General features: G+C 26.9%; 2 protein-coding genes across 2 annotated transcripts; one reads left to right on the plus strand and one right to left on the minus strand.

The window, feature by feature from the left end:
• Positions 1 to 610: 610 nt before the first annotated feature.
• Positions 611 to 2,599, minus strand: LOC132918739 (OCIA domain-containing protein 1). Its single transcript, XM_060980177.1, has 6 exons — positions 2,276 to 2,599; positions 2,036 to 2,159; positions 1,627 to 1,816; positions 1,431 to 1,567; positions 1,250 to 1,373; positions 611 to 858 (listed from the first exon to the last, which is right to left on the minus strand). The coding sequence occupies exons 1-6, from the start codon at positions 2,327 to 2,329 to the stop codon at positions 699 to 701; spliced, it is 789 nt and encodes a 262-aa protein (XP_060836160.1). The 5' UTR covers positions 2,330 to 2,599; the 3' UTR covers positions 611 to 698.
• Positions 2,600 to 2,778: 179 nt separating this feature from the next.
• Positions 2,779 to 13,999, plus strand: LOC132918737 (rho guanine nucleotide exchange factor 10). The gene is made up of 17 exons (XM_060980175.1): positions 2,779 to 3,150; positions 4,356 to 4,627; positions 4,696 to 4,969; positions 6,659 to 6,797; positions 6,868 to 7,039; positions 7,181 to 7,336; positions 7,412 to 7,708; positions 7,769 to 7,861; positions 7,934 to 8,158; positions 8,232 to 8,393; positions 8,472 to 8,645; positions 8,748 to 8,919; positions 8,977 to 9,119; positions 9,532 to 9,752; positions 9,837 to 10,128; positions 10,201 to 10,329; positions 10,453 to 13,999. Exons 2-17 carry the CDS (start codon positions 4,376 to 4,378, stop codon positions 10,984 to 10,986), a joined length of 3,435 nt encoding a protein of 1,144 aa, XP_060836158.1. The 5' UTR covers positions 2,779 to 3,150; positions 4,356 to 4,375; the 3' UTR covers positions 10,987 to 13,999.
• The last annotated feature ends 1,122 nt before the right edge of the window (positions 14,000 to 15,121 follow it).

Consider the following 15,121-nt stretch of genomic DNA (forward strand, 5'->3'; position numbering starts at 1 on the left):
TCTAAAATTTGAACAGATAATATATTATTAGTACATATTTAGTAATTGCAGTGAACATTATACAAATATTTCTATAATACACTATCCCACAAGAGAAACATTAAATGGCAGTTGTATATTTTTTTGTTAACTTACTATTATATTATATTACATACAAATTCAACAATGATCACAAATTAGAAACTCATTTGATTGTATATTGTATAATGAATAATGACGCATACTAATATCATAAAATATTATCTAATATTTTAAAGTAATTATTACACATCAGTGAGGTGCCAAAGTAGGTTTTTTTGAGGCAATTGCCTCATGACCAAAATTATGGTTAGGTGGGCATCAGCCAATGGATTTAGTATGATAAAAAGTTTTCACTGTTCAGTAATAATATTAATTAATAATTATATTATTAAGTGAAAAAAAAATTGTAAATTAAAAGTTGTTGATGCATCGCCACATGTGTGGTCGAATAGTAGGTGCTTCAGGTTTGAAAATTGTTCAGCACGCCACTGGTATACAATGTTATTCTGTGCTCATATTATAAAATCTACAGTAGTCAGAACTCAGGGGATGACATTCTAAATCAATAGCATATGAATTAAAAATGTACTTTCGAAAGCTTAAAAATTTATTAGGTTATAACAAACAAAACTAATATTATATTACATTTAATAAATGGGAAATGATTTTATGTATAACTATACAACATCTCCATATTGATTACGTGATTCCCTGTGTTGAGGAGTCCTTGTTTGATCAGAAGGTGGATAAGCTTGATTATTCCATATTGGTTGAGTATTTGATGGTGGATAAGCTTGATTATCCCATATTGGTTGAGTATTTGATGGAGGTGGTGGCCTAAATATTTAAAATGTAAACAGTTATAGTCAATAGTTATTATTATTTTTTTTTCAAGTTTGAAAATAATTTTCAAATCATAAATAAATTAAAGCAAATCATCACTTATCACTATTTAAATTAAAAATAGACAATTACTATTTATTTATGTCATGAACATTGTTACTAGTTATTTATGTATATAAAACAAAACAAAACATTAAAAAAAATATATACTCTATTTATATTAAGGAGAAACCTCAGCACCAGTTTTCGCTGGGCAACATTCATTTGTCACCTATGTAGTCAACCATCTGAACACCTATAAATTGAAGGCCACAAACCTGTGCACAAGTCATCAACCTAGGTTTTTTCTTAACATGAATAGAGTATAATTATTTAAATGAATTACCTGTAAGTTGGTTTATTTGGTTGTGTTCTATCATAGTCTTGTCTATTACGATTCCTAAGGTCTTCATAAGAAGTAGGTGTAACATTTGACAATGAAAGTTCATTATCCTTCCTAAGTGGTAAACCTATTTAACAAATGGATGTAAAATATGAAAATAATAAAATTAAGGATATAATCATACCATCATAATTGGGTCTATAATCTGTATCTAAAGAATTCATAGGTTTATGCATATCAATATCTATATCAGATTTGTAATCAGTCATAAGTGTTGGTACATCATTTCCAGCTGTAACGTTTGTTGGACTAATGGCATTTCTGAAAAATAAATGAAGATAATTAGATATAATTCATTGTGTAATATGATTCTCTTTTACCCTTGGAAAAATTCACCACTCGTTTTTCCTCTACGTTCCCTGAGAACTCGTCCAAGTTCACTATTGGGTAATTGCATTAATTTTTCAGCACATTTTGCTTGATAAGAATATTTACCAATTAAATAACCAAACAGACCACCAAATATTACTTTAGGCCATGGACCCCATTTCAAACTCTTCTTTAAATAACCTTAAACAATACACAAATGACAAATTAACATATAAGATATAACAGTATATAAAATGATTTCTAGGCAATTTAGACCAGATTTAAAAGGTTTTTTAGGCAGTAGTGTACAAATCTATTACATACTTAAAAATACTTATTTTTGTTTAAAATGATAGTTTTGAAATTAGTATTTTAGTGCTATATAAAAACAAAGTAAAACACAACAAGGGATTAGCTTACCGGCATTAACCGCAGCATATGAAACAGCACCTGTGATCAGCGATAATGGTAAGCTTCTCTGGAAAAAACTTTCGGAGTTGCATTCGTTCATGACTCTGGTTTCTTCTGGCGAGAACTGATAGAACTACACAACAAAGAAAAATCGAACTTAAGTCCATACTATAATACATTTCACGAATGCCAGAACATAGACACGATATAGAGAGGTGCAATAGTACTAGTCATCAAAATATGATTTACCAGAGAATCTGGAGATGGTTTCTGCTGCGGTGCACCGGGATGTAGATTTGCCATCGTCACTCAAGTATTTTGATCGGATGGTATTTTTATATTACACTCTTTTGGTGTCGTTAAGAACGCGGGACTTCGACAAAACAAAAACGTAATTCGTTCATCAGTCGGGAGCCGCGGACTGCAACAGTGCAGCACTAAACTTGACAATTGATTATTTAACAGTTGAGTGGTAAATGCATAAGCTGCAAATTACAATTATCAAAAATCAGAAAGCCTTATCCCGTGTTTTGTGAACCTGTACCCGGTTCCCTGGATTGTAGGATGATAAATGTTATGATTTTTGATTTTCAAGCGTTATCGTTATCGTTTCAAAAAATCCAAACATGGAGGAGAAACGCGTGCTATGACCGTGATAACGGCAGACAGTCAACTGAGCGCAGCCACGATCACTGTTTTCCAAACGCGTCCTAATAAATAATCTGATCACCACTCCATCATTATTCATTTCATTACTATACAGGTACATAATATAGTATTGTTTTTTATGTACGGTTTTTTTTTTATCCTTCTCCCAAATCACACAAGTCGTTCCCCCAATAATGTCAATTAACCAATGTTGTTATTCTGATTTCTGATTAAGTATTTTTTACTGTTAATTTGTAAATTTTTTTTATTCGTTGTACTTGTACACATTGTAGTCTATGATAGTTTCGTCGGATGATTTCCCAATAGCTGCTGTGTAGTGTTATCGTCGTCGTCGTTGTGATCTTTAAAATATTAAGAATTTTATTTCTAAGCAGTCAAAATGTTATATTAGTGTTTGTGTTTCGAATTACATTATTGTACCGCTGGCAATGGATAGTATTACAAAAAACGTAAAGGTATTAATCATTTTTGTTTAGTTGATATAATATTTATTTTTTTACGTAGAACAATTTATAAAAACAATATTAACTGTAGGCGAGACCAAATGATAACACTTATTTCGTCTTTTATTACTCACCCCAAAATTTAAAAAAAAATATATATATATTTATATATAAATCTATTAATTTTGGTATTATAGTCTTTTGTTTCAATATCTAAATGTTAATCAAAAGTTTATATTTTCCTCATGTATAGTAATATATTTATTAGTCAGTAATATTATATTTTAGATGAGGTAGTTACTTAAATAGATTATTATATAATTTAAAAATCATGAATATTGAACTTATTCTTAAGTTTTATTAACATATATTTTGTGGACCACCTGTATCAATATTAGACAATTTAGTTGGTTACATAAAATAACTAAATACCAGCTCAATTCTAATACTTATATTATGAACATTAGTTATGATTAATTGTTAAGTACTTTAAGTTTTTAAATATTAGCTAGCAACTATAGGTTATTTTTAGTTACATAAAATTGTCTTATGGCAGTTTAAATTAAACATAATCTTTTGTTAATATATAATATTTAATTAGAACATTGGATATTGTTTTGAGCCTCCGTATTAGTTTTTCTCAGTGAGGCCCAGTAATCTTTTGATATTAATTTAAATAAAAAATATTATTATTTTAATATAGGTACTTCTATTTTATTTGCAACTTATTATTATTATTTTAATTTTAATTATTAAATATATAATATTTTGGCTCTAGTTTTTGATATTTGGGCCTTCAATTTTTTTAAACATGAGATAACATGTTAAAACTTTTTCAATATGAATATATTCATTATTCATACATTGTCAAATGTCGAACATAATTATTTTATAATTAAAATTATATTTACCTACTACTTTTAATACCATTCTATATTCTTCTTTTGTTAAAATGTTATTACTAACTTTCTTAAATGTAAATTGTACAATATGACTTGTAAAAATGGGTCCATCCCATATAATATAATATAAAAATATAATAATAACAACTATCAGATATTTAAATTTCTGTTTTGATCATATCTTACAAGTTATATTGAATCATTAAATACATTCATAATTTCGAAATAGGATAATAAACTTGCTTAATTGCATTTTAGATTTAAATGTTAAAAGTATCTAGGTAGTTTAATAAATTTATTTGCATATATGTTTAGGTATATTATAGCTGATTAAAATGGCATCCAGAGATAAACAATCACAATATGTGGATGGTCGACGTACCTGTCCTCGGTACAGTGGACCCGCTTCCAGCAACGGTGACTATGCTTATGCATATTATGAGCATGGTCCTCATGGGTCTAAACCACATTCATGTTCAAAACATAGTTATATCAACCGATATGGACGTGAAGAGAACATATATGAAGAGATTGGAACATCTAAACTTGATGAAGAAGTTAGATATGTCCACTCAAAACATTTACAGGCAAGTATTCTGATAACAACATGATATGTATGATGTATTTTATGTATAATTATGTATTTTTGTTTAAGGTTTTGGATGAATTAAATTTATCAATGGAAGCGATGATAATGCCTGACAATGGTGCATGTTTAAACAATAATGGTTCATCTGGCCTTAATTTAGGAACTTCCAGAGATGGTTCACCAGTAAATTTGAGTGTAGATAGTGGGGTTGCTTGTGATGCTAGCAGTTGTGGAACAAATAGTTTAAGCCGGCCTCGTAAATCTCATTTTAGCACAAAACGGTTTTGGAATAAAATGCCTACATTAATTTCACCAAGCCCAAGTAAAACATCACTTCCAGGTTAGTTGATTAATTTTTATTAGATTCTGAGTAAATTGATAATTTTTTTAAACATACACAATTTTATTTTAGATTTACAATTAGTTATAGATGTATCTCATAAATATCATTATGCACATATTAAGAACACTTAAAAAACATTTTATATTAGTGTTAAAATCTAAAGGTTAAAATAAATATTTATTTAATTTTAATTTTATTAATATTCATAAAATACAAGCAAAAAATTGAAACATCGTGTTGTTAACTAATGTTCTTTTACAAATATTAGGTTAAACGATATTGATAATTATGAATATTTTACAATGAGTAATAAAAATAATTTTATCTATTTATCATGGTATTTAGATAGTTCTATTTTATAATTTAAAACATTGATAAAAAAAAAAAAAAAAACATATTCCCTTTAGTAGTAACAATTACAGGATGCATGAGATAACGTATAAATTATTGTAATTATTTCATATATTGGCTGGACAAACTCATTGTTAATATAGTTATTACCAGGGCTAAGATTTGTATGCAATAAAAAATTGTAAAATATGTATTTAATTTTTTAAAAGATATACACAAAAATGTATTTACAAAAAAAATATTTATTTATTGAAATACATTAGTAATTGGCTGTTTGTCTTAATTTAATATAATTGAGAAATAAAATAGTTTAGAAATAAAATTTATAATTCACTTTCACTTGTGGAAAATTGAATTTTATGTTTGAATAATTGGAATATTTATGTTTGATAAAAAAAACTAAATTTTATACTTTAATCAACAGGGTTAGAATTAAATACGAAATATTAATATAAAACTATAAATATTAATTACAAAATATACTATAAAACATGCATTATCCAAAATATGCAGAAGAAAAACACTATAATTTATCTCATCATGAGGTGATTCGTGGACGTTACTAACAAAATCAATAATCAGAAATCGCAAAAAAGAACATACTGTTGTATATAGCTCTGGTTATAACTATCAACCATATAGTGATTTTAAAGTTGGATAAATAAAATAATTAAAAATAAAAATGACATATTGTGAATTGTTACACAATGCAACAAATTTTTAGCTTGGTTAATATTGTATATCACTTAAACACAGTGATTATTTTATCATGAATCACTTATAATTTAAAAAAAATTATAAATATTTTTAAAAAACTGAGCTTTAGATATTTTGTATAAGTTTTTACTTTTTTGAATGGTAATATACATATTTAATTTTATATTCTGAAATAGAATATTTTGGAATATTTAGACACATAAAAGTCAAAATTCGGACAAGTAGTTTTTAACTTTATAAGTATTTAAAGTTTAGGTAAGTTTAGGAAGGCCAACATTTTTTAGGGTATCTTTGCACTACTCCACCCTACTCACCTAAATGAAATACTTATAACTTAAAAACTACTCGTTTGAATTTAGATTTTTATGTACTTATCAAAATATTCCAAAAAATATTTTGCTTTAGAATATGAAATTAAGAATGTTGCTTTTTTTTTACTGAAAATTATATCTTATTTGTGGTTTGTATTTATATAAATTGGATTAAAAAACAATAACACAACTTAATATATTTTAACTATAATAATTTTTATTATTTAATTTGGTTAATAATAGTTTTAAAAATATGAAAGGATAAATAAGAAAAATGTACTTACTTAAATATTTCATTTATAAACAGATGAGTCTGTGCGATGGCGACAAAATTCGTGGGATGAAGTAACACAATCAACCACTATTAATGAACGCCATACTCCTTCACAAAAAAGTTCAAGTTCTGATAGAGATCCAGAACTTTCATCAGAAGAAGAAAGTAACAAGTATGTACTTACTTTTCTCTGCTATTCTCTTAATAGTTTCTTTTTTCATGTTTCTTATTTTTATTTTTAGGAGTTATGATACTAGAAACAATGTTTCTAAGACATTAAGATGGACTAAGAACCCTCCATCTCCAGATCCACCTTCTAGTCCTGGTTTATTATCGAGATGGTTTTCATTAAGAAGATGCTCTCAATATGATCTAGATGTTCGACCAAATAGTAAAATGCCTCTATTACCAGAGGTATATTAATATTATCATTTTAGTTATATTTAAAAACATTGTGTAAATACTTCCATTAGAAAAACAAAAAAAATATATTCTAGTTGGTATAATGTTGGATATTATAGTAATATTTAATGTTAAATAAATTGTTATTTGTAGGTTGAAGAAGACTGTTTTTCTAGACGACTTATTCCACCAAGTCTTCCACCAGCACCTCCTGATATTTCTGAACAAGAACTAAGACGTAGATATATTGTTGATGATATTGTGAGAAGTGAAAATTCATATTTAGCTACTCTTCATAGACTTGTGAATGTGAGTTAATAAAAATTTATTTAGCATTTTAAAAGTATATTATTTAATTTAAAACTGCATATTTTATGATATTAGGATTATAAAAAGCCTCTCGAACAAAGTATGCCATCAATTTTAAGTCAGTCAAAAATTTCAATACTTTTTCATCGAGTTCCAGAGATACTTCAGTGCCATACACTATTTAGAATAGCGTTAGCGGAAGCTGTTGCAAATTGGGATCGTGATCATAGAATTGGTGATGTTTTTGTAGGATCTTTTAGTAAAGCAATTGTGTTGGATATATATAGTGGGTTTATTAACAATTTTTTGAATGCTATGGAATTGGCTAAAACTGAAACCAAAAGAAAAGCATCTCTTGCAGAATTTTTTAAAGTTAGTATTTATATTTTACTTTTGTGTTGAACATAGTTTATTTTTATTTTTATTTTTTAGAATCGACAAGAAGCATCCCATGACCGTCTTTCGTTTTATAGTTTAATGGTTAAACCTGTACAACGATTTCCACAGTTCATTCTTTTCCTCCAGGTTTGTATTTTATATTATTTTAATTTAAAACTATGATTTAAATATTTTTTATTACATGCATTTATTTTTTAGGATTTATTACATAATACAGGTTATGGTCACCCTGATAGAATGTCTTTACAGTTAGCATTAACTCAATTGGAATCATTAGCGGAAATGCTCAATGAAAGGAAACGTGAGAGTGAGCAGGCTCAAGCATTTAAAGAAATGTTAAAATCTGTGTCTAGTAAGTTAGCTGTTCGTCCAATAGCAGACAGCAACAGATGTCTCCTAAGACAAGATGATGTTACTCAAATAGTGAGTTCTTAATATAAATGACAAATTTTTATTACTTTTTAAAATAAATTATATTTATTAATATTATTCTTAGGAAATTAATCATGGAGAGGTCATTGGAAAATGTAAACCTCGACGTCTGTTATTACTAAATGATTTGCTTGTATGTGTCTCTGTCAATAACAAAGATGATTCCAATAGCACATCTCAAAAAAGATTAACATTCAAATGGAGTTTTCCAATTGCTGAAATTCAAGTATGTTACAGTTATTTTATTTTTTTCTCTTAAAATATCATTTTTAAATTTTATTTTATAATATATTTTTATTTATAGGTCATTGACACATTGTCATTACCTAGTGTTTCACGTTCAATTGCTGGTAGTGCAGGATCGCATAATAGTATCACAACAGATAATTTATGTAATGAAATGAACCATCTAATGCATGATTATCAAGTAATCAGTCGTATTGTTGAATTAGCATCAACATTAAAAGGCACATATTTGGTTAGTTTTAATTTCTAATTATATAATTAAAATTATTAAAATTATATTTTTTTATTATTAATAAATAATTTTTCTTTTATGAAATGATGCTTTTGTTTTTAGGATCTTGCTCCAGATAATTTAAAAGGAGTCTTAAATGCAATACAGTGTGAAGTGCAATACAAAGGAGATCAGGTAGCATGGATGGATTCTTGCTGTCTTCAGTTATTTATTAATCGTCAAGGATACACTTTTCAAATGGAAAATCCTGATTTACGTAAAGGGTGGATCACTGGTAAATTTAAGATTAATTATGTATTTTTACTTTTCTTACTTTAAAAATGTTTTGTAGAATTAAGGCTTGCACGATTAGCTCTCGATCCAAATAATTCTCCAGCTTGGGAAGTTCCTGACCAGGAGTTGATGCGACCGATGACAAAAATGCCTCTATTTGTTGGTGCTCATCCCATAACTTCATCTAGTAAACAAGCAGAGGTAATATTTAAATTGAATTAAGAGGAAAATACCATAACTGCATATTATGTTGTGGATCCATTTTAAAAACATACAACATAACAAATTTAACATTTGTGTTCATTAGATCCTATTATGTGTTGTTAGCTTTGATGTTGGATTGAATTAACCTATTATTAAATCTTAAAAATAAGAAAATTATTTTATCTTTCGTCGGTTTTTTACAATGAATAATAAATTATTATTCTTACCTTTATGTTTGATAATCTGTCAGTTTATTCTGGTATTAAAGTTGATAACACAAAATCAGTTATACTAAACACTAAACGCAAATGAGCCATGTTGTATGTTTGTAAGATGGAGACAACACATGCAGGTGTCTTCTTAGTATCTTCTTAGTTAAAAATTAAAGTTATGTTTAATAACTGTACAGGTGACTTGTGGATGTTTTTATTCTTCTGGCTGTGGTAAATTTTCATATTTGTGGGTTTGCACTACAAATATTCCGATGAATACACATATAGCCATCATGTCTGTTAATAATACTTGTATTCTAAAACAAATTACAACATTAGATTTGCCACAAACTATTGTAACTGCTATAGAGTATGTTAGAGCATCTGATACAGTTTGGATGGGTACTAATCATAAAAGGTGACTAAAGTATTTTTATAAATCTTAAAAAAATATTAGTTTTAATCAATAAATAGTAATACATTTTTCATTTTGATTTTACAGTATTTTAATTTTTAATACCGCTGATATGTCGGAAGAAGCAAGTATTTCATTACCAGGCGAAGACGAGAGCCTCAGAGTCACAGCAATCAAACACCATTGTGATACTGTTTTCGTAGCTTTATCAAATGGCTCATTGTTACTTTATAGAAGAGGTAACCAGTCCAAAGAACCAGAGATTGTAGTATTAGGTCCTGATGCGCCTATTACATGTATATTACCCATCAATTTATCATTATACGTAGCGTGTGGAAAACAAGTGTTTGTTATGAGTGCTATCACTGGAGAACTTCAAGTAAATATCAATTTAAATAATATATCATTATTTAGTATTTCATCAAATAATTGAAATATCAATTTTATTTAGAAAAATTTTACCATTCATCATGGAAAGAATGTTAACCTTTTGGCTCATTCTGGTGTTGGACTTTGGCTTTCGTTAATGAATTCAACAACTGTTTGTTTGTACCATACTGAAACATTTAAACATTTACAGGTAAGATTTATAGTGTCTATAGTAGTATAGTGTTTGAATAGTATAGTATTTATTTTATTTATAATATTAATACTTGCTTAAAAAATATATATATATATATATATTGTTGTTTTATTATTCTAGGATATTAATATTGCATCAAATGTTATAAGATTAAAAGGCACTGCTACACCAGTTAATGTTACTGCACTGATGGCTTGTAAAGGCCTTCTGTGGGTTGGAACTGATGCTGGTATTAGCTTAACGGTTCCATTACCTCGTTTAGAAGGCGTACCTATAATCAGTGGCAAAGTAAATGTATCTTATCATGGGCATACTGGTCCGATATCTATTTTGGTGCCATTACAAGATCCACCTACTGTTTTGAAACGCCCACCTTCAAAAACATTAGCTAGTGATATTTATGATCTATATGGTCGTTTAATGTGTGTCAAGGATTATGATAAAAATGAAGATGTTTTAAATTCAAGTCGATGGTCTTTGCGGTCAACTGATGAATCATCAGCAGTACAACATGCAAGATCGTCAGATGTATCAAAAAAAGATTTTACTTTAGTGACAGTGTCTTGTGGACGTGGTTATGTCAATTATCAGCAACCGTGTTGTTCAACCATTGAAAATAATGCCTATATAATACTTTGGGAGATTAAGTTATAAATGTAAGTAGGTAATGGTAATTTAATTTTAAGAGTTATTGAATTGTAGGTAACTCTAAACTCGTTATCTTTAACCTACAGGGTGTTTCTGAAATTGCTAATGTAATATTTTAGAACATATAACTATTGTAAAAACAATTAAAAGCTAATTAAATTCACCTACGTAATCAACTACTTAAAAATTAACAATAAATAAATTAATAATTATTATTATTATTATACATTGAATATTGTGCTAAATTAAAAAATAACTAATATTCAAAACTAATCTTGGCTTTTAAAAAAAAAAAAAAAAAAAATTCCAAATTCTATTATTTACTTTTATGTTTTTTAAATAAATATATACTAACATATTTCATGAAACACCTTTTTGAAGCCAAATGACCATTTTATCTTGCCAAATCAAAACATTCTTCTTCCTTAGAGCTGTATACTGTAGCTGTAAATAGTATTAATAATACATAATTATAAGTATTAAATTAAAATATTGTTGTGAAAAGAGTGATTTTTTTTATTTTCTTAATTACTTGAGTAATGAACCTTTTTGACTATGATTTTGATTTTTCATCTTATAATAAAATTATATATTCTAATATTGTCTATGTTTAAAAAATATGTGATAGTTATCTTCTATGTATATTCTGAAAATAATTATGACAAAATATAAACAGACAATTAGTACAACATGTTCCTTTCAACTTTCATTACATTTTAAACAATCAGTGTTTATCACTTAATATTACCTAACTTTTTTTTTTCATGTACATTCTCCTTCATAATCAGTCTTTTAGTACTATTTATTAATAATTATTTTAGTTAAATTAATACTTTAATATTTTTAGTCGCTCAATAATTAATTTTTATTCCACAATTATTACTTTTATTATTATTAACTTTCTATGTATTACTTAAACAATTCTAATGCCGTGAATTTGTTGATTATAAATAGTTATAGTTAATATATAATTATAGTATTTAAGATAGTATTTATTATTGTATTTGTATACAATTAATAACATCATTTTATATGTGCTGTGGAATGATTTTGAAAAAATTATTAATGTATACGTTGCAATAATAAAAAAAACCATACAAATTTGAAATTGGTAGATAATTTGAATAGAATATTATTGTATGGCAATCCATAGTTATTAAATTATGTATTATGCATGAATTTCCAGTATTACACTAACACCCAAGCACATTTTTCCCAATTTAAATACTTGAAATTAGTAATGTGAAGTATTAACCAATTTTTTATATCTTTACATCTTCTTTCAAACAAACTATTTATTTTTGTTGATAATATTTAATGATTCAATGACAATTGTCAGTATTCTATGTTACTTTAAAATGTACACATTAATTTTATTTATAATTCATGCATTTTATTTGGTTTATGATTGCTCACTACTCTTTTAATTGAATCTCTATACTATATTTGTATCAGTTTATGATCAAAAACACTATAATATTCTCAAATTTTTTAGAACGTTTATAGCAATATTATTTATTTAAGGCTTAAAAATTGCCATCGGATGACTAGTATTATTAGTTTTTAATGTAATATTTTTACCGGTGTCTATTTTAATACAACCTTGTTGCTCCTCATTGCTACTTGTACCTTCAACTCATTTAAGCCCTCGAAGAAACAAAAATATAATATAATATATAGTGTATAAGTTTTACCCATGTTTAATACTGTGATATTCTTATTACAATTCACCCAAATGCTTTAAAATCATTTTAATATATATTAAATATATTGTAATATTATCATAGGTGATAGATAATAACTTAAAGTTTTGTATTATTTTTTATTATTATACCTATTTATCTAAGGCGTTGACAAACTGTAGTTTACGGTATTAGTATTACACCTGATACACATTTGTCACTTACTATTAGTGCATAATAATAATATTACATATATTTTATATATTTATATATAAATGATTTGTGTTTCTTCCTAGATACTGCGCCAAACTTTTAGTTTTATTTAAGTAATAAATTAATTACAAAAACATACACAAACATATATATTTATATAATATATATTAACATGATATATTTAGTCAATTAAGTACAAAATAAGAAAAATATACACAAACACAAGTGCACATACACAAATATGCTATCGTAAACAGAAAATCGCAATTTTAACGCTAGTTCGCTAGTAGCTGTAGAAGTTTTACGATGGTTAACTTATGTATTAATTGTTAAACTTAAAAAAAATATAATATTATGTTCTCTCTATTCGTTACTAATCAGTATAATATGTTAATATGTTTTAAAACTAATTTATACCCTCACACATTTATTGTCAATTTATATTGTATAATAATAATATTAAAAAATAGTGTTTGCTCGGTATTTCTGTATACACACAACGCAACAGTACCTGTAATTGCTTATATAAAAAAAAAAAATCGATTATGTATTATTACTACTATTATTACCACTAATGTTACACGGTGAATTATGTTTACATTTATTATAACTGTTTGTATTTAAATGATTACCTCTCGCGCTGCTGCAAAAGAATGGTATTTTGAGATTTGTATTTGTATTTTATTTTTATCGCTTTTTATACAAACATTTTATTTGTTTTCCTTTTGTTTATCCGTCTTGAAAAAAGATTATATATATTATTTTATATTATATTTTTATTACAATACTCCCATTATATTACTATATTTCTATTATGTAGTACATAATTTAATACAATATGTACTAATTTTAATGTCTATTTGAACGAGCTGTGTCTACTATGTATATCAAAGTCGAGAATCGAAATTTTTAATCATATATTATAACAGTATACCTATATATATATTTTTTTTTTTACGTCAATATGATATGTTATAATTATTGAACGTGGTTGTAATATTGTATACACTATACATGATTATAATTTAAACCAACTTAGTTTTAAACGATTTTATTTGTAAAAAGAAATTCTTTTGTATTTTGTGTAAAAAAAAAAAGAATAAATATATGTTTTTTCCTTTAAATATTATGTAATATTTATTATGTTCGTCTCATCGTTCATAATTATAATTAATTAATAATCTCTTCTATATACAATATCCAGAATCATGAGCACCAATTGAAGGGGTGTGGCCAAATGGGTCACTTGACTCTCTTCCCTGAACAGTGGTGTAGGCAGGATTTTAAAATGGGGAGGGGGCAAACCCAAAATACTAAAAAAACATAATCAACAACTAACAAATTAACAATAACATGTTCATTTTTATATTAAGTTGATACAGTCTGAAGGGAGGGCTCGGCCCATTGATCCTCCTTCCCCGCATGGCTACGCCATTGCCCCTGAACAAATAATATGAACTCATAACTTATTACCAGTATATAATAAGACTTAAAGTGTATACAATTTTTATTTCTTCTTCCCTAAAATGTAACCTATGGTCGCCCATCATGTTCAGGACATCTCGCAGTGTTCATCTTCGCATAATACACTGCACCTAGGCAGCTGGATTGGTAAATTTTGGTCCCGGTAAAAAGGTAATAGGTAAATCGGTTTCTAGGAAAAAACAAATTGCATTATATTTTTTAATATCTAACAACGTTGATTAGAAATCGGCTCAATAGTAGGTGTATTTCATAATAATTATGAAGTTTGTATTACCACGGGACACTTCTTAAGTGGTATAAATATTTTCAAGAATTTGAAAATACAGACTTAATAAGTAGGCAGTTCTGAAAATCAGATATCGAATAACTGCATAATTATAGCAAAAAAACGAAGGCGCTTACTGTGTATGAAATATTAATGGTAATACACAGTCGTTAATAACATTATTACAAATTACAATCATATTCTTTTGTTGCTGTTTTGTTCAGTATAATAGCTACATAATAAAATATTATAGGTACCATATGTCTATTTGTGTGTAACCTAGGCACATATATTTTGTTACGAACCCTTACATAGGAGCAGAAAAAAAAGCGAAATTACCATATTATAAATATTAAAACGACAATTTAACGAGGTCAACGCAATAAAAACTAGTACACGCGAACCGCAAGAAAGCACCGAAATATACTACGCTTCGATCGAACTAAGTTCTTATACACACGTACACATATACGTAGTGCAGCATGGTCAGTATGGA

Source organism: Rhopalosiphum padi, chromosome 1 (genome assembly GCF_020882245.1).
Source record: "Rhopalosiphum padi isolate XX-2018 chromosome 1, ASM2088224v1, whole genome shotgun sequence".
Classification (NCBI taxonomy): Eukaryota; Metazoa; Arthropoda; class Insecta; order Hemiptera; family Aphididae; genus Rhopalosiphum; species Rhopalosiphum padi.